The 25201-nt window shown below is 28.3% G+C and overlaps 3 protein-coding genes across 12 annotated transcripts; 2 read left to right on the top strand and 1 right to left on the bottom strand.

Annotated features, from left to right (window-relative positions):
- Positions 1-3104: 3104 nt before the first annotated feature.
- Positions 3105-4043, top strand: LOC137839001 (uncharacterized). Its single transcript, XM_068648131.1, has 3 exons — positions 3105-3283; positions 3377-3620; positions 3723-4043. Exons 1-3 carry the CDS (start codon positions 3105-3107, stop codon positions 4041-4043), a joined length of 744 nt encoding a protein of 247 aa, XP_068504232.1.
- A 3278-nt stretch (positions 4044-7321) lies between these two features.
- LOC137806378 (probable ureide permease A3) lies at positions 7322-12243 on the bottom strand. Of its 10 annotated transcripts, none has more exons than XM_068606451.1 (8): positions 11961-12243; positions 10654-10959; positions 9715-9853; positions 9091-9265; positions 8731-8756; positions 8534-8634; positions 8016-8390; positions 7322-7747 (listed from the first exon to the last, which is right to left on the bottom strand). In XM_068606451.1, exons 2-8 carry the CDS (start codon positions 10888-10890, stop codon positions 7574-7576), a joined length of 1227 nt encoding a protein of 408 aa, XP_068462552.1. In that variant the 5' UTR covers positions 10891-10959; positions 11961-12243; the 3' UTR covers positions 7322-7573. The 10 variants fall into 10 exon arrangements, with proteins under 10 accessions (XP_068462552.1, XP_068462551.1, XP_068462555.1 ...); XM_068606450.1 differs by having other exon boundaries at positions 11840-12068; XM_068606454.1 differs by having other exon boundaries at positions 8731-8753; positions 11840-12068.
- Positions 12244-18836: 6593 nt separating this feature from the next.
- LOC137806377 (ureide permease 1-like) lies at positions 18837-22329 on the top strand. The gene is made up of 7 exons (XM_068606444.1): positions 18837-19344; positions 19713-19851; positions 20080-20254; positions 20675-20712; positions 20807-20910; positions 21297-21671; positions 21951-22329. The coding sequence occupies exons 1-7, from the start codon at positions 19117-19119 to the stop codon at positions 22101-22103; spliced, it is 1212 nt and encodes a 403-aa protein (XP_068462545.1). The 5' UTR covers positions 18837-19116; the 3' UTR covers positions 22104-22329.
- Positions 22330-25201: the final 2872 nt, after the last annotated feature.

Here is a 25201-nt window from a genome sequence, read left to right as displayed (position 1 = left end):
ATAAATCAATCATACTATTTCCTGTTACCTAAATATTTTTTTTTTCTTTGATTTTCTCTTACTAAATATAGGCAACTAAGTACTATGTGAAATTCTAGGGTTCTCACTTGGATAAAAATATTCTTTGCTGTTCTAAGATATATTTTATGTTTAATTTGAATAGATAAAGGTTTTTTACTCCTTATTCATTAGAAGAAAAATAGGTTGGAGGAGAAGGTACCAAGAAAATATTTTTTTTTATATACTTGATAATAGAAATATGAGGGAATAAAGAAATCTAATTTTATTTGTATTATACATTTGATCTATTTTTATTTACTCCTTTTTTATTTTATGTATTTTCTAAATCAATTTTTATTTATTTACCTATACTTTTTATCTATTTTTCTTAATTTTTTTTCCTTTTCTTTTCTTTCTATCATTGACCTTAATTTTAAGTTTAGAGAGAACATTTTAACTATTTCAAATTATTTCATTCTTCAATTATTTTATTTGGAATAAGACAATTTATTTTTTTTAAAAAAATTATTTTAATTACTACTAAATAAAAAAATACTTAAATATTAAATAATTGTTAATAATTTAGAAATAATAATATTGTTTTTTGTTTGATCCTGATTAGTGTTGTTTTTTACTTCAAATTTATCAAGATTTTGTTAATTTTTCTTTTGACGTTGATTAAGATTATTTTTATTTAATGTCAATTATAATTATTTAAACTAACATTGATTATGATTATTTTTGCACTGTCATTGGTTGGAGTATTTTTTTTTGTCGATTTTTCTATCAATGTTTGTTGAATTTTTTTTCCAACTAACATTAGAATTATTATTTTTAACTAATACTGGTCAAAAGCTTTTCAAGTCAACATTAGAAAAGATATTAACAAATATTATTGGTGTGATTGATTTATCAGAGTTTTCTCCGATAGACTAAGTAAAAGATAGTACAATGGATAAAAGTGATTAGTTATCAACATGAAATACAAATAATCAAGATAGTAATATCTTTCAAAGTAAAGTAAAGATATAATGATTTTTTATTTTTATAGGTGATATTTGATAGATAGATTATAGACAATATAAATAGCGAGATTAAAATTTGATGTAAAAAGAAGAAGTTAATCTATTTAGAACAAGTGTTGGGATTGAATCACTTTGTAAGTATATTTTGATGTTGTTACTTACAAATGCTTGTTTTTTAAGTTCATTGTTCTTTATGGCCAAACCAAGTTGATCCCTTAATCATGGTTTTCTAGAACAACAGACTATTATAATCAATTTCTTAACTTATAATTAGTCTGTTTCTACATTAAGATGGAACAATTTAAGCCAATTACTCAATTTCGTTCCTAAACATTGACATGCTTGGTTGATTTGAAAGATTTAAGAAAATGAATGTTTTTCCGAACATAATTCAAGTTCTAAAGGAATGAATGATGATTCCTCACATATCAAGCATTAAACATTCAATCAAATCATACAAATCGAATTTAAACAAACATTCGGTTGGAGATTCCACATCGACTAGAGATTAAGACATTTCATTGTATATAAGTGGGTGCAAACCTCACCTCATGAGCTTTATGGGGTTGAGTTAGATTTTACACTACAAGAAAATCATGAAATAGAAACCAAAATTGGTATCAAAGTCATTGAGTCAGTTATAATTGCATCTTTAAAAATCTCAAGTGTGAAATGATGTCACTTGAATCCTTGCTAAAAAAAAAGGAGGACCTATCTACCTACTTATATCCGAAATGCATGAAGATATGCATAATAATATAAAAATCTAATCAAATCAAGTGTATTGTAATAAAATTGGATATAATCCAATCAAATCATATGCAATCATATAACTTAGATATTTATATAGCAATAATGGATTGAATGATATATTTATAAATATCTCTTATTTATTTTACATATTTTTTGAGCACCACAATTCAAACCCAAAAAAAAATCTATAAATACATATCAATTTTATACAAAGTACTCCCTCAATTCTCATACTCACTTATATACTTATAATTTTCTATATTTTTACCAAGGTCTCCCCTAATTATCTTTAACTAACTCAATAATTATATCTAAACTCGAATTATAACATAAACCATATTTCTTCATTTCAGGAAATCAATAGTCTTTTAACCATAATCAATTTATGTGAAAAACCCATATATTTGATACTGATTCAATAATAAACAAATCATAATTAATTTACTAATCAAGAAGATAGATATTTGATAACACGTCTAATCTCTCATACAAAATAACGACACTTTCTTAAGAATGATTAAAGAATAATATATTTTCTTTTATCAAATGTGCAAATGAATTCTTGATTTTTTATTGGAACCAAAAGCAATATACTCTTTTTTATTGTACTGTGTGTAATTTGTTTATTAAAATTAACCGAAAACAATAATATAAAAATCATGAACAGTGTCAAACTATTCAATATATCAAATCAACAAGAAATTCTTAATTCTTAAAATTTGAAGTTTTCTTCTATATGATGATATAGACGTGTGACAAAGACATTAAACTAATTTCGTGGATGCATCACACAACTTAAATATGTTGTTAAAGTAATGGAAAAAATAAGTTTAATAAAAAATGTTATTTAGATAATATAATTTTTAAGTTAACTAAGGATTTAATCGGTAATAAAATGGTCATGAAATAGAAAAAATAATATTAAAAACGTGATTTACATCATGATAATATATTTTTTAAGAAATAGTTAATAAATTGTGAAAAACGATGAAATTTACATAGTTTAATTCTAAACTAGTTAACGGGTGAAAAACTGAATGGATAGAATAAATTGGATAATTTTTAATTTTTTATTAAGATTATAATGAATTAGCTAAAAAATCTATTATATTTTGTGAAACGTCAGCGGATCAGCATGATCATTAAATCATGACTTAACTAATCCAAATAGTTTATGTGTTAATCTTTTGACTAATTGAATTATTTGACTAATTTATTTATTGAATATTTAGCGTATATTAGAATGAAATATCAGAATCCGTAAAAAAAATACTCTGATAGACTAATCGAATCTATGTTAAATGATTCAAGAATTGTGAAAAAAGAATGTTTGTAACAGTTTCAAAGAGGTTTGGAGCCACCATAACAATCATGCAAAACATACAGGACTTATCAAAGATTTCTCTTGCAGAACTCTTAAATGCTTTACAAGCACAAGAACAAAGAAGAGTCATGAGACAAGATAGACTAGTAGAAAGAGCCTTAACAGGAAATCATTACAACAGGTATAAAAAGAAAACCTATCAACCTTGCTAACACTGTGGAAAGAAAGGCCATCCAACATTCAAATGTTGGAGAAGAATTGATGCTAAGTGCAGCAAGTGCAATCAACTTAGGCATGAGGCAGTCATTTGTAGAAACCAAAGTCAGCAACAAGACGTAGATGCTCAAATTGCAAATGAGGAGGAGGATGAAATTTTCGTTGCTACTGGTTTCTCCAACAATATTTCAAGTGCATCTTGGCTATTTGACAGTGGATGCACAAATCATATGACTTATGACAAAGAACTTTTCAAGGAGTTGATGCCTTCAAAAGTTTCAAAGGTCAAGATAGGCCATGGGGTCATGGGGTCACATTCCAGTAAAAGGAATATGAACCATTGTTGTAGCAACACATTCAGGCACTAAAGCTATTACTGATGTGTTATATTGAGTGTTGGTCAGTTGCTACAAAAAGGCTTCAAGGTGTTTTTTTTGAAGATAACCACTGTTTGTTTGATCAATGATGCTATAAGACAAGATGGGTTCAAGGTAAAAATGAGAGGCAAAAGTTTCTCATTAGATCTATTTCAAGAGGAGCAAACAATATTTTCAACAAAGAAAAATACTGTTGAGTTATGGCACAAGAAACTTGGTCAAGGGCTTCTCACGATGCAAAAATCTGAAATGAAAGATGATCCACCAATTAAAGGCACTCGATTACTCTCTGACATATATCAGAGATGTAACCTTGCAGTATGTGAACCTGACAGAAGTTATCAATGACCCAAAGTGGAAAAAAGCAATGGAGGAGGAGTTGTATATGATTGAGAAGAACAAAACTTGAGAGCTTGTTGACATACCTCAAGATAGAGAGGTACATCAAATGGATGTCAAGTCAGCACTCCTAAATGGATTTCTTGAAGAGGAAATTTATGTTGAGCAACCTAAAGGTTTCATTGTGGAAGGAAAAAAATACAAAGTTTGTAGGCTGTCTGAAGTTCTTTAGGGCTTAAAATAGGCTCTCAGAGCATGGTATAAGATGATTATCTTCTCAGTTTAGGCTTTGACAAAAGTCTTTCTGAATTTGCACTTTATGTCAAATTCAAAGGTGTTGAATGGAGATTAAGCAAAGTGAGGATGAAAAGAGAAAAAAAAATTGCAGATTTGTTTACCAAGCCACTTCCAATTAGCAAATTTGAATGCTTAAGAAAGAAGATTGGAGTTTGCAATTCAAAAACCAAGGAGAGTGTTAGATATTGTGTTTTTGTAATTGCACATAAATGCACATAAGTGCACATGATATTTTATTCTTCTGTTTTAATTGTTGAATTAATATTTTTAAATAAATGCTCATAAAAGCATTTAAGAATCAATTACTGTAAGTATTATAAATGTAATTGTTAGCAAAGATAATGAGTTTTATTCTCTCAACACCAACCGCAATACCAAAGACATAAAGCTCACCATCTCTTCTCTTGTTATTCTTATACAAACTATCTTAGCCTAAAACCCAAACAAAAAAACAAGCCAATTTTATTACACTAAAACCATTAGGTTAAAGGAATCACCTCACAGAGATAAAATCTATTCATTTAACACTTCAAGAATCAAAATCAACTCTCTCCACACCTCAAAATCCTTGCATGCAAATCAAGCATCAAGTTAGGGTGTTCTATGTTTACTCTTGGAAGGAGTTCATAAAAAGCAAGAATAATTAGATGTGGAAACTTTAAAGAAAATAAGAAAGAAAAACATGAATGATAAAATAGGAAAAGAAAATAGTAGTTAATTATATTTTACAAATTAAAAAGAGACTTTCTTTTTTTTCTATTTGCAACCTCTTGTAAATAAAATAATTATCACAACATACTTATATAATCACATAAAAACATTGGTGCAATTATATTCTCAAATTACTAATATGGGTAAAAGTAATTAAAGTTTTATCTTACATTTATTTTCCCTATATATATAAATGTATTAAAGTATCTTATCAAAACAAAGTTTTTCTATAAATATTTTAATAAAGATGAATAATTTTTTAAAGAGTATTTTATTGAAATTTCTTTTTTATATTATTTTTTTATTATAAAATTTTAAATATTAGACTTTACTTAAAACTAAATCTAACGCCACTCTTAATATTAACTCATTAGATGGTTAAAATAAAACGTTACATGTTTTAGTACATTAAATTTATTTATTCTAAATAAAATAAAATGAAGGTGACACTATAATAATGAGTAAGTGGGGTATGATTTTTTTTTGCAGAAAAAATAAAATAATTTTTTTTTATTTATGTGGGTCAATCCACCATACCCATTGTGGCTCCCACGGACTGCAAGATATGCAGAGTCGACCTAAACAGATCAACAAGTTAGATTAGTGAGTCAGTCTCACTTTTTAATAACAGACTGCGGATCGATCGACATAGTCAATCCCACACTACCATCTCTACCTAATAACAAATTAAATTTAAAAATAATAAAAGAACTAGTACGATATTAATATCAAATAACACCAAGACAAAAATCATAAAAGTTAAAAAAACTAGAATAAATATCAAAGAAGATCTCAAATATTCACACTTAAGCAAGTACAAATGTTGTTATGATTCCTTAGTACATATCTCCCAGCAACAACTGTAGACATCCCCTCATCAGTGGTACAAGACGTTGGTTACATGTGAGTGAAAAGTACTCAAAGACATTATAACTAACTCAATAAAAAATGTACAATATTTATTAAGTTCACCAAACAATATCTCCATTTGCTTATTTGGTTTTTAACTTCACAATTTCCCTTCTCCAGTGATAAATATAAGGATAAGAAAAATAATATCTTTTTTTTATGTTAGACAATAATTTCTTCTCTCCCAATTTGTGAGAAAACTATCTGAGTTTAGATTGTCTTGACCAAACCAAATTAAATAGAACAAAAAAAAAATACCAAGTTAAATTTGATTAACAAGTAAAATTAAATCGTTTTTACTTTCAGATGTTGAGTTAGTTAAATTAAAAATAATCCAATTTAAATTGGGTTGGATTAAATCTAAGAAAATAAATACAAAAATCCAACACAACTCAGCTCAATCCATTTTTTTAATCGAATTAAATGTTAATATATCCAAACTTAAATTCAGTTAGTGTTAAGCTTAATAGAGGTAACACTAGAAATAATAGGAGTCCTATTTAATCTAAATAGTAATAGGTTATTTAGTTCATCATAAATTCTCTTATTCTTTTGTGCCATAATCCCTCACCAATTGCAACACTACCTCAACAAGAAAAATCATGAAATAAAAACTAATTTTAGAGACTAAAATAATTAACAACTAATTTTAGAGACTAAAATAATTAGTTGTTATAGTGACTAAATTAGAGATCAACTTAGAAACTAAAAAAACTTTTGGTTTCTAAATTAGCTTCTATTATTGTTAAATTGTTTCTAAATTTGTATCTAATTAGCTTCCAAGGTTTTTGCTCCCAAATTTAGAATCTAAATAATTGGTAGTTAAAACCGTGGTAGCTAATTAGATACCAATTTGAAAATTATTTAACAATAATAGAAACTAATTTAAAATAAAAATAAAAATTAGTCTCTACAAAAATTTAGTCACTATAGCAACTAATTATTTTTTGTCTCTAAAATTGGTTTTTATTTCGTGATTTTCTTGTATTTTATAATCATGTGCTCTCTTCATCATAACTTGCCTCCTGGCATATTCGAATTTGCTTTGAAAAACAAAGAGAAAATGAATAGTAAGTATACAAGAATGATGTGAGTATGTCATGTTAACTGGAAAATAATTACAAAACCAGTCTTCTACTTCTCTTCAACAATGGACAATGAGAATGTAGATAATATGTTGTGTTAGAAATTCATTTTGGATACAATGTTTTTCCGTCTTATTTCTCAAGATTTGTTCATTTTTGTCTGATAAATTGAGACTTTTTTCAATTGGACCAATATAGATGCTCTGTTTAATATTTTTTATCTTTGAATATTGTAGTGACTAGTATTTTGAAAGCATGTAATAAGGCAATAAATAAACAATAAAATACAACCAGAACAACAATATATATTTCATGGTACAAATTGCAGTTTGAAAGTTGAAATATTCACAAAAATTCTGCAAAAACAAAGATAAATATATTTCAATAACAATATTACAACTATGTTCCTGCTTTATTTCTTCTTCTACACCCTTTTCTTATAATACCCTTTTTCCCTTCTCTTATTCACACCAATGAACAAAGAGAATGCTTCTCCCTTTGGACTAGGCACTATTTTACTAACTTATGTGCTGCCAATTATTCCTTGGCAGTGTGAGAACTGCTTCTGTGCCCTGATGATGCCATCAGCACACCAACAGCCACAATAAACATAAACAACATGCTTCCTAGCAGTGCATATGTTCTTCTTGATGATCTTCTGTACTCTCCAAATAGAACAACACCCCAGAAAGTGCTTACAAGTGGAAGTGCCTGTTTGATCAACACACATTGTTCAGATGATGAAATGATTCAATAATTTATTACATTTGGTGGTTTTTGGCTGGTTTTTACTTTCATTTTCAGTTGTTAAACTTGTATTTATAACAAACAAAGTGCTACATTGTTTTAAGGTCATTTGATGTTTGGTTAATTTTATCATACACTACAATATATGATTCAATGACAATGCAAACAACTTTTACAATGTCACTGCATTTCAATTAAATTCATTTTTTTTTAAAGAAGTAACAAGACTAACCTGAACAGCATCTGCTGCTGCATATCCTGCAGCTTGACCCCCCATAAATTGGAGACCATTCCCAAACCCACAAAGGAGACCAGCCAACAAGGCCCACATTCTGCCATCAGAGTCTGCCAAATAAGCCTTCAATGATGACTTGGGTAGGTTTAGGACAGGGTGGTAGAGGAAGGTGATGTTTAGAATTATGGCAATAACAAAACAAGAGATTGAAAAATAGAAGAAGGCAGTGTAAACTGTCAAATGGGGAATCCCTTTTTCCAAGGTATGCCACTGATCATTTGTTGCCAAGTTGAATGCTGGTGAGAACATAGAGAAGCAAAGTCCAGCAGAGAAAGTTAGAGACAATCCAATCAAAGTGCTTTTCCCAAACACCTGAAGTAGAATTTAGGTGAGATATTAGGCCAAGGATTTGGTTTCTGACAAGTGTATGTGGCATGCAAGGTTGATTAGTAGAATGCATGACTAAGTCATTATCCCATACCACATTAAACATATTAAAAAGTATAGTTACATGCCTTAATTGCTCTTCTTTCCTCAAGCTCTATGAGGAAAACTGCAGTTCCTGCTTCAACATTGTCTGCAGAACTACTTCCCCTCTCCAGATCTTTTGATTTCACTGCAATAATATATGTTGAAAAGGTAGAATAAGTTGACATGTTTTCAAACATAACAATTCCCTTCTCACATATTGAACCATATTAGAGCTTCTTACCTAAATCTCTTTCCTTTGAAGAGCTGCTGGCAAAAAAAAGGTTGCAGATAGAATTAGCAACACAGATAAATTTAGATGGCAAAAGAAGACAACATCAAAATATACATCATTGACATAATGTGAGTTAGGATCTAGTTGCAAGGTATAAGACTGGAATCCATAAGGGGCTCAAAACAAGGAAAAACACACCCCCTCCCTAGAAAAAATAGGATTAAAACAAACATACAGGACTAAAAGCAAGTTGACAAAATAATAAGAATAATAATAATAATAGAGAATCAGTAAGGTGCATTAACAGTAAATTTAACTACTATTCATCTCTCAATATAAACTACATTATCAGTAGCAAACAACACATACATGGCTGCTTCTTTATAATCATTTGAGTAATTGTTGAGCTTTGCTTTATTATCAGAAGCATTGGATGAATGAACGGCAGAACCTAGAAAAACTGCAATCAAAAAGCAACCAACTCCTGGGAAAAGGATCTCAGCTTTGTTGATTTTGTCATCCAAAAAGTAATTCACGGTTGTGCCTGTTACAATTGGAACAAAGATAGTGCTATAATTCAGTAATGGAACAAGCTGAAAATCATCACAGAAGTCAGAAATTATTATTAGATAACCTATGCACACCTCATGGAGTGTATTTTTTCTTGAACATTTAGTTATGTTTGTAAACTTATTGGCATAATCTGATTTCTATATATTAAGAAGTTAATTTTAAGTCCAACTCAATTTTATAAGTATTTCTAGTGATATGGAATCTCCAACACACCCCACTATAATGTCGAGACTCTCCAACTCGTGCACGAGATTATACATTTATGTATGATCCGATAATGGTCTGATAGCGAGTGTTTAACAAACTCTCGCTAGGATAAACTTTAAATGATTTTGATATCATGTCTTTGATAATAACCAACCCCATTTGTTGTTGTTATAGTTATTGAATTATCATGGAGTGGTTGTGAGATTGAATTACCTATAACAACAGTTATGCTTGCCGTGATCACTTCAGTAACCGATAGCCCAACAAAAGCAAATGCATATTGTGAGGATAGATTCCCAAGGCTAAGGACCACACCACCCCCCATTGCAAAAAGAACTGAGGGCCAATTATCCTGCATGTAATAACTTAATGGTAAGCCAAATAAATAAGTCAAAAACATATATTTTAGCTGTAGATTATTATAATTAGACATGGTAGATGTTACTAGAGTTTAAATTTAAATGAAGAAATTGTTAGAAGATTCTGAACTAATGTTTAGGTGGGAAATCTTTAAATTTTACAACTGACAAGAAAAAATCCATTACATTGATTATATAGCAGAAATCGAGATACTTCATTGTCACCTAACAACTTTTCTTTTAAATGATTGGAATATTAAGCTAAATACTCCAACCTTCCCTAGTTTTTTGTGATCGTTCCTACATGTACATGCTCTCTTCACTTTTGAAAAGGATTAGTGTATTTATCAAAATTAGAAAGAAGGATTGTGGAAAACCTGGTACAAGCAGTGAAGGAAGGAGTTTGTTATTATAATTTGATCAGCATTTTGCGGTTGGAATTGAAAAAAACATTAGTAGTGGACTAGAATTGTTTAATATTAGAATATTGAAAAACCAAATGTATAATTAAATTTTTGTAAAAATCAAAATTTCACATTAAGAAAACTATAGAATATCCCATTAAATATTATCTCGTACTACTGAGAGAATAAACTTCAGTTCTGATTAGTGATAGGTACTACTTGGAAATAGCTTGAATCAAAGTTTTTTCTTATTCTAAAATGAATGAAAAGGACTAAAATTATCATTTTCAAAGTATAGTTGCATAGGTCTAAGACCAAAACGCAATCTACCCTTTATTCTATGATGATAACAACAGCAAAAATACAATGAAAATAGGCTTCATATATACCTGAGCAAGTTGAGCTAAGAAATTTGGCTCATCAGGTTTACCCTTGCCTATCTCACCAAATGTAAAGGCAATGAGTAAAGCAGCAAAGAAATTGGTGATTGAGTAATCAAGGTAGGTATGCTGAGGAAGACGACCACGCCTCTCTAACATGGTCAAAAGGGCAGGCCATGTTCCCAAGAAGAAAAGAGCCAAGAACATGCATCCTATGGCACCTCCTTTGCTCTCCACCAAATACATTTTCAATCCAGTAGTGCACAAACTGCTCTCAGATAATGAGGGAACCAAGGAGCAAATACCAGAAAACTCCTGAAAGCAGCATGAATTAGTCACACTTCAGAAAAGTACAAGTTGGAATGAGCTATTACTAGCATGCCAGAAGCAAAAAGTTCATCCACACAAAAAGGGGTTAGAAATCCATGCAAGTTGATAAAGGAGGAGGTGAATCTCTTTGAGACTGTAAGAAAATTGTGCAGAACTGCATAAACACGGCTTAAAAGTTACTTTTTGATGATGAAAAACTCAATTTGAACAGGAGTGATAAATTGTGCACACAAACACAACCATCAGGTCTTAGATCGGCAGGGGGTAAATCTAGCAGAAGGGACAAGTTCCAACAATTTGGTGAATAAGGTTTGAATCCTTAAATGAGTGTCTTGTCTACATTTATTGTTGACAGATGACAGTGTTTCAAATAGGATTGCTTAAGAAAAAAACTCAAAATAGAGACTGATAATCAGGGCATCCATGATAAGTCATTGAAACCTTAACAAGTCAGCTGATCCTCTCCACTGATATGAAGAAAGGGGTAACTATATAAACGAGTAAAAATTCAGTTTTGAGTTAACCATGAAGCACCCAAATGTAACAAGAGAAGTAAAAGACGAAGAATCTTCAGAAAGTCAAGCATGGAGATGCACATTGAATGGGGGAAAGCAACCAACTACCTTGGAATCCATGGATCAGAAAGAAGAGGTAGTCAGAAAAAGAGAAGTCAAAAGATAACAGCCTCTGTGGTACCCAATCATGCATTAAATAAAGCTCAAACAGTGAATACAAATTCACCCAGTTGCTTCTAGCCACACAAAAAAACCAATAGTGGGCCAAATGATTGAGAAATGTTTGAAACTTTGAAGCACTAAATGGTTTCATAATCTCAAAAATCTATTCATGGGTGAGAAGACTCCACCTCTGCCAATCTGCATTTTTGGAAGTACTTTAACCAAGAATTGTACGGACACTGTAAACAAGAAAGAAAAAGAGAAGAGAGGGTGTGATTGTGTGAATGGTAATGGTTCTTTGTGACATACCAATGAAAAAATATCTACCAAAATGATGAGAATTTTGAACTGTTAGAACACTTCATTGATATCGTGAACTGGAATCTTGGCACAGGATGATTCCAACTCTTTGGTCCTAAAGTCAATTATTGCACATTTTAATAACATTTAATGATTCATCATTGTTTTGCTTTTGATTGGATGAAGAAAAATACACTGTTTTGTGCCTTTTCTTTTCGTCAAATCCTAAAAGTAACCAGCTATGGTGGGAAATTCGAGAGATACTTTCTTTGAATCGGATCTATTAGATTCCATCGAATCTGAATTTTGAAACATCTTATGTATAATCAATGTTAATTAAGATTCTTTTCATACTACATATCAATGTTAAGTAACATTCTTTTAACACATATGCATGAATGAATCTTAATTAAGAACTTTTTTATGCTAATAAGAAGGAAAGTTATCAACGTTGATACATGAATTAAAAATATTAATTTTCAATTAACTAAAAAGTATCTTAAATATTATTCTTAGAGAAATATATTTCTATAAAGAAAATTGGTATCAATATAAAATAACACCTTCCTTCTGTCCTAACATATAAAACTCTCTTATTTAATTCACATATTTTTATAAAAATGATTGATTTAATTTTTTACATTAAATTTGTTAATATTGTGTATTGTTGTTTTAAAATCATTCTTAATACTTTTAAATAAATCATCCCCCATTTTTTCAAGTAACTATATCTTTTATTCAGTTCTAACAATAAAGAGAAAATATTTAATTATTAATATTTACTATTTTTTAAAATAATTAATACAATAAATACACAACTAAAAAATATATTACGGAAGGAGACATTTTTTAAATATAAAATAGGTAAAATGTAACACCTCATACTATCTTCAAAATATATACACCAAAAATTTCATTATTCTTTTATATATATATATATATATATATAAAATTTAGTTATAATATATCCATCAAATTTACTAAGCTTTTATAAAGAAAATATACATCCCTGTTAATCCAAATCCATCTTATTCATTTCAAAATTAAATTAGTCTAAAAATCTCAATTCCAATTAATATAGAATAACAAAACGTAAGTCATCCATAGAACTTGTATTAGTTATATCTCACTACCATTAGAGACTAAGATTTCACTCATTCTAAGCACTTTTGATTTGTACTCGGACCTCAACTTTATAAGTCAAAGTAAATTCACTAGTAACTGAGCAATCAAACATATGTAACACTGATGCAAGAACTCTTTTGCAACTTCTCGCCACTTGATGTCTTAATCTACTTTATTTATACCATTAGAAAAATAAGGATATCTCCTTTCAATAATGGGTTCTTACAAACTTTAGATAGCTCAACATATTACCTTAGGAATGTGACCTCAAATAATTCAATTCAGAAATACATACATCCATTCAATAACTTTTCGTATAATTACCCAAAAACAAGCTTAAGAATCTCAAATATTACAACATCAAACAATTACATACTTGCACAATTAATTGGATGCATTAACTTCACTTTAAGGTCGCTTGAATAAACAATTATAACTTGATCAACCTTCACTATTTAAAATAGGAGAGAGGTTATTGAACCTTCCTCACTCAATCCACAACATTTTTGCTTGAGCATCATGTCAATATATGAAATTTAGTTTAATTCACTTGCATACATAATTACATTATTTGGTTTATTTTATCATGCATTGTCTTTATTTTAGATTATACTACTGATTTTATTTTGTTGTTTCTTGAAAATAAATGTTTTAGTAGTAGAAATTACAATTTTGAAGAAATATATAAAGAACAAGTATTAAAGTTGAAATTAAATGGAATGACCCCTTTTATGGGAGAGGATTTAAAGGGAAGATAATATATACTACTTTTATGCAACCATCAAATCTTTTACATTGTGCATTGTTAAACATTCTCTAGTAAGAGGATTGATGTAATATTTTGAATTATTTTGTTGATATTAATTTTAATCATTTTGGTGTTTTATCTCTTTTATACGTGTCCATTTATCTATATCCATTTTTGTATTACCTCCTGAAAAATGTTTAAAAACTAAAATTACTTGTTTATATATATTACGAACAAATTTCATCACGCAACCTCCTTTAATTCTTTAAACTTAGAAATAACTTATATCACTATGTGAAAATGTCCCTAAGAATTTGTGCTTTTCTAAATAGTTATAAGACGTGTTTAGTAAAAAAAACATAAAGATTTTAGTTCAATATAACATATATAATAGTTATTGGCCATAAAAAACATAATAGTTATTATTTTTCAACAAAAATTCTAAAATTTAAAAATATGTTAAAATATAAATTTTAAATACCACCCATTAATTATTCCACCAGTTTTCCATAAAACTTCCAAAATATTCGAATTCTTCCTTGAAAAAGACCTTTCATAATGAACAATAAAGGTTGCAATCACTGCAATTACGTATGGAGCACATGTTTGAAAAAGCCTAATTTTTTTTAAAAAAATATTCTTAATGGTAACGGTTAATTAATAGTGAGGTTTGTATTAACTTTTTTTTTATATTCCAATATTTTCTTATTACATGACGATTTTGTTAAGAGTGATTGAATTTTTAATGATTATTAATATATTTAATAATTATATACATTATTTTTGGAATTTTCTTTTCTGAAAATTTTCAAACTCATCTAAAATGGATTAATAATTGAATATTGTCAAAATCATGAGATTTTTTCAAAATAATGAATTGCTTTAGTTAAAAAATCGGTATAATATTACTACGGGGAATTTTTTTTTTCTTTTAATCACTGAGTTAATTTACACAGTTGGTTCTCTTTGAGTTTTTGAAGAAAACAATATTAATTTTTTTTTAAATAAAAAAATAATTTAAAAAAAAATAATTAATTGATTATATTTGATTAAATTAGATAGACTAAAAAAATTATTGGTATCTAGATTAGTTTCTATCATTATTAATAAATAGTTTTTAAATATTTAGATATCAATAATTTTTTTAGTTTCTAAAATAATATCTAATTTAATTAATATAATAATTAATTTATTTTTATTCTTAAAATTTATTTTTATTTAATGATTTTTTAATAATGAAACTTGTTATCATATCATATATTAGCCTCTTTAGATTTTAATTTTATTGATTATGTTATCTTTCAAGTGTACCATTAGAACAACAACATTGAGTTATAATTCACCCTAATAGGAAGAAATAAGAAATATAAAAAATGAATTATGATAAGATTTTTTTATCAAGAAGTTTAACAATGGAAGAACCTTGCAAATTTTGAATGAAGGAGGCAAAGTTTATGATGATAAGGAGGTGCTCTGCAAGGATAAGCATTGAAAACTATCTAGGATTAGATAAGGACTTGGAATCGTATTCAATATATATATTTAAAATATAATATCTTGAATATAATATTAATCATAATAAGTAAGAGGGTAATTTATTTATATTTTTAATTCTAAAATTAAGAGTTTTTATAAAAACATCTTTCTATATAATAACTCCATTTTAGTTCATATTCGCTTTCGTTACAGTTTTACTAACTTAAATATTGAAGCATTATTTGTAATTGTGATGCCTCAGGACATAGAACTCTTTTTTTCTTCCTTTTATTATTATTATTCAAAATTTGACTTATAAAGTTTCATCATATATTAACATTTAATCATGTTTCAATTTAAAAAGACACTTTCGTCAATTTAAGGTCATCCACAAGTTGTTGTACTATAATCCTAATTTTCTTAGCTTGTCCACTTCTAACATACCATTTATTAATCTCAATGTTGGAGATCCCACATCGACTAGAGATAAGGACATTTCATAATATATAAATGGGTGCAGACCTCAACTTCATGAGCTGGTTTTATGGGGTTGAGTTAGGCTTAAAGTTCACTCTTTCGTAATACTCAATTTTATTATTTTAAACATTAAGAACTCATTTTGTTCAACAACATCCCCAAATGGATTCACCATATTCATATACTTCTTCCTACATGCTCCAGTTACATTCTTCAATTGAAGGAAGTTGCATGATTAAACATCCGTATCGTGCATCTTGTTTGACACAATGTGCAAGTCCACATATCCTTTAACCGAAGTTATTGGATTAAACACTTATCACTAAGTCAAAAACTATAATTAATAGTCAGGAACAAGTTTTATACTTAAAAGTGTAATAACTTAAGTGCATTAGTCAATTGTGACTTAACCACTTGATTTTTGTTACCGGACAATTAATGTCACCTGCAATAAGAACGTGTATCACGATATTGAATGTTAGAATGGACAAAATTATAGAAAGAAGAAACTAAGAAGTTATTATAAAAAATAAAAAAATTGAGGGGAGAAATGTGAGAAGATAAACTTTTATATATTTTTATAGATAATATGTAAAAGTTGAAATCTTACATCGATAATAATTTCAAAATTGTTTGTTTCTTATGGACATTATTTTGGCCCCATTATATTTCTAGTATACATACATGTGATCAGCATAATCATTTTGAAAAATAAATTGCAATTGATAAAATAGACGTAGTAAGCAAGTCGTTTCTCCTCTTAAACATTATTAGCTAAATAAAAAAAATAAAACTAGTTTCTTAGTAAATTACAATTATTAGTTTCTTAAACAAGTTTGGTGACTAAAAAAAAATTACCTAAGAGAAGAGGAGCCGTTTATAATGTACTTTTAATAAATTATAAATATATTGAATTTTTTAAAGAAATGAATATCTTAACATGTACTAGCATAATAGTTTTCTAATAATTATATAGTATACAAAATCAAAATATCATTTTAAACATCAACAAATCTTACGTGATTTTTTCAAATATATTAAAAAAAATTATGCATATATTACTAGAAAAATTGTCTTTTAACAATCACTAAAATTGATCGTTAAACTAATTTACAACCAAAATATAAAAAAAAATAAGTGATAGCAAAAACTTTAGTCATACACCACTTAGTAAAAATCAGTTACAAATTAGTTGTTATTTTGATCATAGAGTGTTTGGTCACCTAAATGTTAGAAAACCAATTCAGTAACTAAAATTAATGAGAATTCAGTTGGTAATGAAGTTAAATTTAATAATTAAAATTAAATAATTTTTAGTGACTATTTCAGAATTACTATTATTAATATTATTGTTATTATTATTATTAATGTTATTATTAATATTAACAATAATATTTGTGATAATAATAATATTAATTATTATTATAAAAATAATAATAATACTTTATTATTATTATTATTATTATTATTATTAATATATTTGTAGTAATGTGTTTGTATTTAGCGATCCATTGAAATTCAGTAAATCAATGTAAATTAGTAATAGAAACCAACCAAATTCGTTCCGTGATTTGTAGAGATTTAGCAATCAAAATCAAATTGGTTGTTAATTTGTAAATATATATTTATATTTTGTGACTAATTTAATTTTGATCGCTAAGTATAAAAAATAGTGACGAAAATCAAATTTAATCACTGATTTATAAAAATTTTACGATTAAAATTAAATCATTAACTTATATTGATATATTTATATCTAGCGACCAATTTGCTTTCAGACGTTAAATCATATGAAAAATCCATCAAGTAATAGTCAAGCAACTAACATTAAAAAAATAAATTAAAAAAAATTAATTATTAATGTATTAAGCTTTATATATATATATATATAATAAAATACAATGTCTTTTCAAATAATAATAATAATATCAAAAAATGAAAAGTAATAATAATATTCTTATCAAATCCAACAGAATAGACAAATTAAGAAAGAGTTTATTAGTCACACGTTTTTCCTAGTTGCTCTTATTTTAAGCAGTAAAGAAAAAAAAACTCTCTAAATCTTGTTAGACTTAGCTAAGTATAAACATAAAACAATTCAAAAATTTCAATGCATGACACTACTTTTGGTCATTTTCTCTTATCCTCTTACATCACTACGTGAATTAGTCTTATATTCACTTTCATAACACCTAATTCACTTTGAAAGATAAAACAAAAACTAATTAAAAAGAAGTCCCAAAGATTTTATATACTATTAATATATATCAATTTTGTTGGTACATTGATTAAAAATTCTCATGAAAGTTCTATGTATATTGATGAGAATTGTATTTGATTTTCTCTTGTAGCAAAATATTAATAATATAAATGTGGAGAAATCCTCACTTAAAGAGATACCATAGTGTTTGAAAATAACCAGTCATAAAAAGAATGTTATAGTTATAAATTTGTGCTCTTAACAAATCAGAAAGTATGGATATTCATGAAGTGATGATGCAAATTAAATTAATTAAATTTATTTTATTTAAAGTTTTGGATATTTTTCAACTCAAACAAACTTTGACAACCTCAGTTTTTAAAGAATTTTTTAGAAAAGAATAATTTGTAGACATTTTAGAAAAGAATAAAATAATTTTAGAAATTAAAATTAATCTGTAGACATTTTTTAATTCTAATTTTGCATATATGATAAAAAAAATGTTAGTTTGTAGACATTTTTTATTGCATATATGATAAAAAAAATGCTAGATTTTAGTCGGTGTGTTGTCAGGCACAGAGGTTACAGGATGCACTGTCACAAGAATCTAGGAAATTTAAAGATTTTGATTACACTTTATTGTAATTTAATTCATATAAATATTAATAAATGCGTGACAGTTTTGTTCTTTCTTTATAAAGATAGGAATAAACTAAAATAAATTACTTTGACTGTACTACTTTTGAAGTCTTTACTACAAGTTGCAACAAAGACAAATGAGAAATTTTCAACCGGGCGAAATAAAATTCAATTAGCTGAGGTATTAGGTATTTATAGATCTATCAATTATCTAAATATTATAGATAGCGATGTGGGATTTTGAGCCTGTTGTAATCATATTGGGATACTTGGTTATAATGAAGCACGTAATGGAGTACTTAATAATATTTTGAGTAAATTTATATAACTATTGAGAATGTGACCTGGCTTTGAAGATTCGTGCCCTGTGGTGTGGTTGACTTGGAGTGGTGTATGAATATGAGAGCATCAGCTAGCGTAGCATCTTGTGTTGTGTTGTGTGTTGTGTTGTGAAGTGAGTTTTGGAGTTTCATTGATTGATTGATTTGGAGTTGATTTCAATGTATTTGGTGGAGAGCAAGGGGGGTGCCATAGTGTGCATGCTGGTGTCCCTGTTGTTCTTGGGGACATGGCCTGCTGTGATGACTATGCTGGAGAGGAGAGGTCGTCTTCCTCAGCACACCTACCTTGATTACACACTCACCAACCTCATGGCTGCTGTTATCATTGCTTTCACCTTTGGAGAGATTGGCAACACTGCCCCCAACTTCTTGTCTCAGCTCCATCAGGTGCTTCTCTTCTCTCTTCTTTCTCTAGGGAGAAGAAGACAAACATTTTGTACACCAACTTACTTTGCCTCATGTCAGGTTTCAATTAGTTTTGTGTTGAAAAAGTTATTCAAAGCTGCTGACAGTGTATGGATTTTACATTCTTATCTATGATGTATGGTTTAGTTTTATGATAAGTGTATATGACATATGAGTTATTGTAAATTAGTTCTTTATAGTATAAACACTTTTATATTACTATCCTGTCACAAATTGTTATGAATAATTATTACTATGGTTCAATCAAAGAAAAGGGAAGGCATTTCCCAGTTATCAAATATTCAATCAAATCGAACTATGTGACCAACCTAATATGATATTTGATGCAGGAAAACTGGCCTTCAGTTCTGTTTGCCATGGGGGGTGGAGTGGTACTCAGTGTTGGAAATCTGTCAACACAATATGCTTGGGCTTTTGTTGGCTTATCAGTTGTAGAAGTGATCACATCAAGCATAACTGTTGTTATAGGTATACCACCAAAGATGACCCTCTTAGATTCTGGTGCTGTGTTGCTTACTCTGATAAGAACATTGGAAGAAACACAGCAAAAAAGTTAACCATTACTGGACTCAACTCCTGTGACCTTGCAATGGATCCTAACATACTCATAGAGAAGTTTCAATATCTTTCTGGTTTATAGCTTGCTAAGGACTAATACTTAGCGTCATTGCACTATTTCTGTTGTGGTTGTAACAGGCACAACCTTGAATTACTTTCTGGATGACAAGATCAACAAAGCTGAGATTCTTTTCCCAGGAGTTGCTTGCTTTTTGATAGCTGTATGTCTAGGTTCTGCTGTTCATTCATCTAACACTGCTGATAACAAGGCCAAGCTCAATGGTTTTTCAACTGATTACAAAGATGCAGCTAAGTATGTGTTTGTTTGTTGACAATCTAATTTGGGATATGACAGTTGACCATTGTTGGTACTCCCGCCAAATTTTCCTGCTCCACCCTCCTAAACGTATGAGAGAAAATGTTTCTTGGCTTATGTTTGTTAATGAAATTGACCTCTGCTGGTGTATTTTGTCATGGACATTAGGTTTAGGTGATAATTTGATCAATGCAGATATTAGATTAGAAGGTGTAACTCCTTCACAATTAGCTCAATCAATTTTAAGACATGGAACAAAGTTTGGAGCAGAAGCATTTAACTTGGTTTTGAATTCTGGTTTGAATGGTTATCATAGTTTCTTGATTACTGCTGATTTTGTTTTGGGTAATGATTTTTACTGAGCTTTCTTTTTGAATCTATAGCTAAGATTTCACCACCAAATTTTGTTCTTCTCAGGACCACTACTATGACCACTTCGATAGAAACAAGTGAAGGTAACTATAGCCATCTTTAGCTAGCTTAGCCAAATGGAAATGCTGTATTTGATAAATGCTGGAATTTTTCGTCTCCTTTGTTACATATATATAGTTGATTCGAAGGATCTAGAGGATGGAAGTGCTGCTGCTGTACACAAAGCCAAAGCAGGAACTGCAGCTTTTCTTTTAGAACTTGAGAAAAAAAGATCCATCAAGGCAAGTGGTACTATGCTTCAGGGAATTTATGCATTACAGTTTTCACAGATTTATCTTCACTAAAGTGAGTAGCTCACTTTATAGGATAAAATAAGCAAATATGATCATGAATGAGAAAATGAAAGGTACAGATTAAGTATACATGCATAGCAACTGAGATTACTACTTTATACTTATTCACATTGGAAGAGTCAAATCAAATCCAATTTTCACATACCCTTTTGCATTTATGTTGCATATTGCACAATGAAGAATGGAGAAATGCTAAGATGTCTAAAATGTACCAATAATAAAGTATACTGCACAAATTTAAAAGGATTTGTTGGTGTGATTGGTGATGAAGAATGATGTACATGATAATGGTGTTGTGGTAAAACTTTTTGCAGGTATTAGGGAAGAACAGTTTCATTGGATTGGCTATAACATTCTTTGCTGGAGTTTGCTTCTCTCTCTTCTCTCCAGCATTCAATTTGGCAACAAATGACCAATGGCACACTCTGAAGGAAGGGGTTCACCATCTGAGTGTTTACACTGCCTTCTTTTACTTTTCAGTCTCTTGCTTTGTTATTGCCATCATTCTTAACATCACCTTCCTTTACCACCCTGTCTTAAATTTACCAAAGTCATCACTGAAGGCTTATTTGAGAGACTGGAATGGAAGAGGCTGGGCTTTCTTGGCTGGTCTCCTTTGTGGCTTCGGCAATGGCCTCCAATTTATGGGAGGTCAGGCTGCAGGATATGCAGCAGCAGATGCTGTTCAGGTCAGTTTTTACCTTTCATTCATCTTCATAAACTACTGCATCTTTAGATTCAAATTTCCAAACTTAACTGCATTTTACAAATTGAGTTTCCATAAGCAACTCTCTTTTCAAGTTCCAAAAAAAAATTGAGCCAAAACTCATTATAGTTTGATCAAATTTTCAATTTTACATTTTGAACTGCCACCAGCACATTTCAACTGAAACCAAACACTTGACAAGAGTGCTTTGTTCTTCAAACAACCAATTCATAGAAACTAAAGATACATGGTGTTTTGGTAGGCACTTCCACTGGTGAGTACCTTCTGGGGCATTGTTTTGTTTGGGGAGTATCGCAAATCATCAAAAAGAACATATGCACTACTTGGGAGCATGTTGCTTATGTTCATTGTCGCTGTTTCTGTTCTAATGGCATCATCAGGGCATCGAAAATGATCAACACTTTAAGGATGTTGAAATCACTATAATTCAGTACTCAAAGGGTATTTGTTATGGTTCCAAAAACATAAGATGTTTTCAGTATTCCCAAAGTTGAATGATGTTGATCAGAGACAACATAGCAAACTATATGGAATAAGAGTGTATTTGACCAAGAAACTAAACTATAGGAACATAATCTAAATTTTCTTACTAATTATAGCTTAATTTTTGTTGTTGCTAATTACGTGCATGCATGTCAAAACTATACATTGCACTATATTTCTTACTACAACTACGAGTTTCTTAATCCTAGTTTAAAGGGTTTTTTTTTTTGTTATTTCATTATAGTGGTAGAAGATATCTTAGAGACAAAATTTATATAAATAAGATAAAGTTTGAAGTAGAAGCTTGAGAATTGATAAAAGAGTAATGATACAGTACATCAAGATATGTTCAAATACTCACTTAATATATTCAATGCATAGAGATTTGAATTTATTTTTATTATAAAAAATAAATGTTTTTTTGACGTAGAATGAAGAATATAAAATACTAAAGAATTAGGAAAAGAGATATGGTGGAAGTAGTAAATGTTGTATATCCAATCTCAACGTATTGTAAAAAAAAAAAAAGTCTCTTGATAAGATTTTAAATATTTACATAAAATTAAAATAAATATTTAAAAGAAAATAAAACATTTTTATCATTCAGCTTTTAACTGAGAAGCTTTATCACCTGTAACATCATTTAAACCCTAAAATACAAGACAGATTAAAGAAAACAATCACAAAACAAAGAAAAAACAGAAAGAATTAATTATGTTGAGAAATTGATAAAATAGACATTGTTCTTTAAAAAAATATGAGTAACTAACTAAATAATTTTTGAAAAAAATAATTTAATTATTATTAATAGTTGGGACTTTGAGCCTGACATTTTTTATATTCATTATATCATTATAGATGACTATTAAAAACTTTGATTAACATAATTTTAAAATGTAATTAAGTGGATTATAATTATGCAATTAACTAAATAAATTTATTTTTCTACTTATCGTCCCAGTTATCATTTTGCTCGTTATTTCTTAATTCAGTCCTTCCTTTTTTAGTTTCTTTCTTTCCTTTATAAATAAAATCCTCTTCAATAAGAGAAGAAGTGACTCTCCTGACCTATGTAGCACAAACACTAACACTTATACGACACAGATATGATACGGATATGGAAATACGTAAAATCTTTAAAATGTAAGACACGGGGACACGGATCTATATATTATATAATTATAAATTATATAAATTGATAATAAAGATTTATGTGCACAAGTATATTCCAAATTATTTTTTAGAGCAGAAAAATGTTTTTTCATGACTGGTTCACAATGATTTGTTTCTTATTTTTATAATCATAATAACGATTTATACAATAAAGTTTGAATTTTGAGAAAATTGATGTATTTTTATTTTTTTAAATTATGTTAGAACCGTACTAGAATTGTCAGAAATCTAATAAATACTTTTTGAATTAGACACTTCATGGATACGTGTCCTACAGGTGTCATACAAACACCGACACTCCATTTAAGAGGAGACTCAGAGCTTCATTTCTCATCACTCAACATTAATTAATAATATTATAAAAAACAATGTCACAAGTTTTAAAATGGTATTCACTAAGCCTCCGTGAAACATTTCCGTTAATAAAAATAAAATATTGCAAAAAAGATACCGAAAAAGTTGTCTTATTCTGGATGATTTTTTTTGCGACTTTACTTCTAGTTATAATTATAATTAAATACTTTAAGAAAATGGGATAAAATGTAATTTTCATTACCACAAAATAATTAATAATATTCTTACTGTAAAATTATCTGAAGATTAAAGAAATTAATATGAATAAAACGGAGTGAAGACGAAGATCAAACGCAACTACATGTAACAAAATTGAAATTAAGAAAACTTAACTTCTGCAGGATTGTTGGAATACATGACTTTATAATCAATGAGTTGAATAATTGCAATATTGGTGTAGTTTTGAAAGTTAATTATTGGCATTTATTGATTGGACTTGAAGAAATTTCAAGATGCCATTTTTGTCTAATTTCAAATGTTAGTCAACTAGATTCTCTAAAAGACATAAATTAGCAAGATTCCAATGATACAATTAGTGGTGGGGTTCTTTGTTGAATGTTGACTTTAAAGTCTAATAAAAAATTATATTCTAGTTAAACCAATTTTTAAATATAAGATAATTTTAGAGATAAAAAACAATTAATTATTATATTAATTAAAATAATAATTATTTTATATTTTAAAAAATTATTGATATTTAAAGTAATTTTTATTATTAATAAAACATTATATACTAGTTTTAAATTCACATTTTTATAATATAAAGTAATTAATAGTTAAAATTTTGTTTACTAGTTAGTTATATATCAATTTAGAAACTAATTTATTATTTTTTATTAATAATTAAAACTACTTTAGATAACACTGTTGGTATAGTTTATGAAATAGTATCTAATTTAGTTAATATATTAATTAATTAATTTTTTAAATAGTTTTTATTTAATTTGTAGTGAATATTTTTTTTTACTTTCTTTTTATTCTTATTTGTTTTCACTTTCAAATCTATTTAAGAAACTAATTCAAAAGTATTTGCAATATGAGTAAGTATGAACAAATCAAAACATAATTAGAAAATTATTTGATTCTAGATAACGCATGATACTAAAATAGACTATTTTGAGATTTTCAATTTATTCAAATTGTTTATGTTTAAAGAAGATTCGAAGATACTCACAATATATCAAGAAGATATTCGTAACACTTATTCGAACAAAACTATTTAAGAAAAGATGAATTTTAAAAGATATATGAAAAATAAGGATGAACGGAGAGTATATGTTTTCAGTCAAATCTTTGCTTTTCTTTTACATAAAAATTCTTTGATTGAATTCATTTTTAGTAAATATATGATTTCAGAAGATTTTGTTTAAGTAATCAAAACATGTTACTCTTTCAACACGTTTGTCAAACTGTCTAATGTGAACATAACTGTAGAAGCTTGAAGGGTCTACTCTATATTGTAGTTTCAAAATGTTATTAGCT

This window comes from Phaseolus vulgaris, chromosome 3, assembly GCF_000499845.2.
Source record: "Phaseolus vulgaris cultivar G19833 chromosome 3, P. vulgaris v2.0, whole genome shotgun sequence".
Taxonomy (NCBI): Eukaryota; Viridiplantae; Streptophyta; class Magnoliopsida; order Fabales; family Fabaceae; genus Phaseolus; species Phaseolus vulgaris.
Note: the sequence above shows the minus strand (reverse complement) of the source record. Positions and strands in the feature narration are given on the sequence as shown.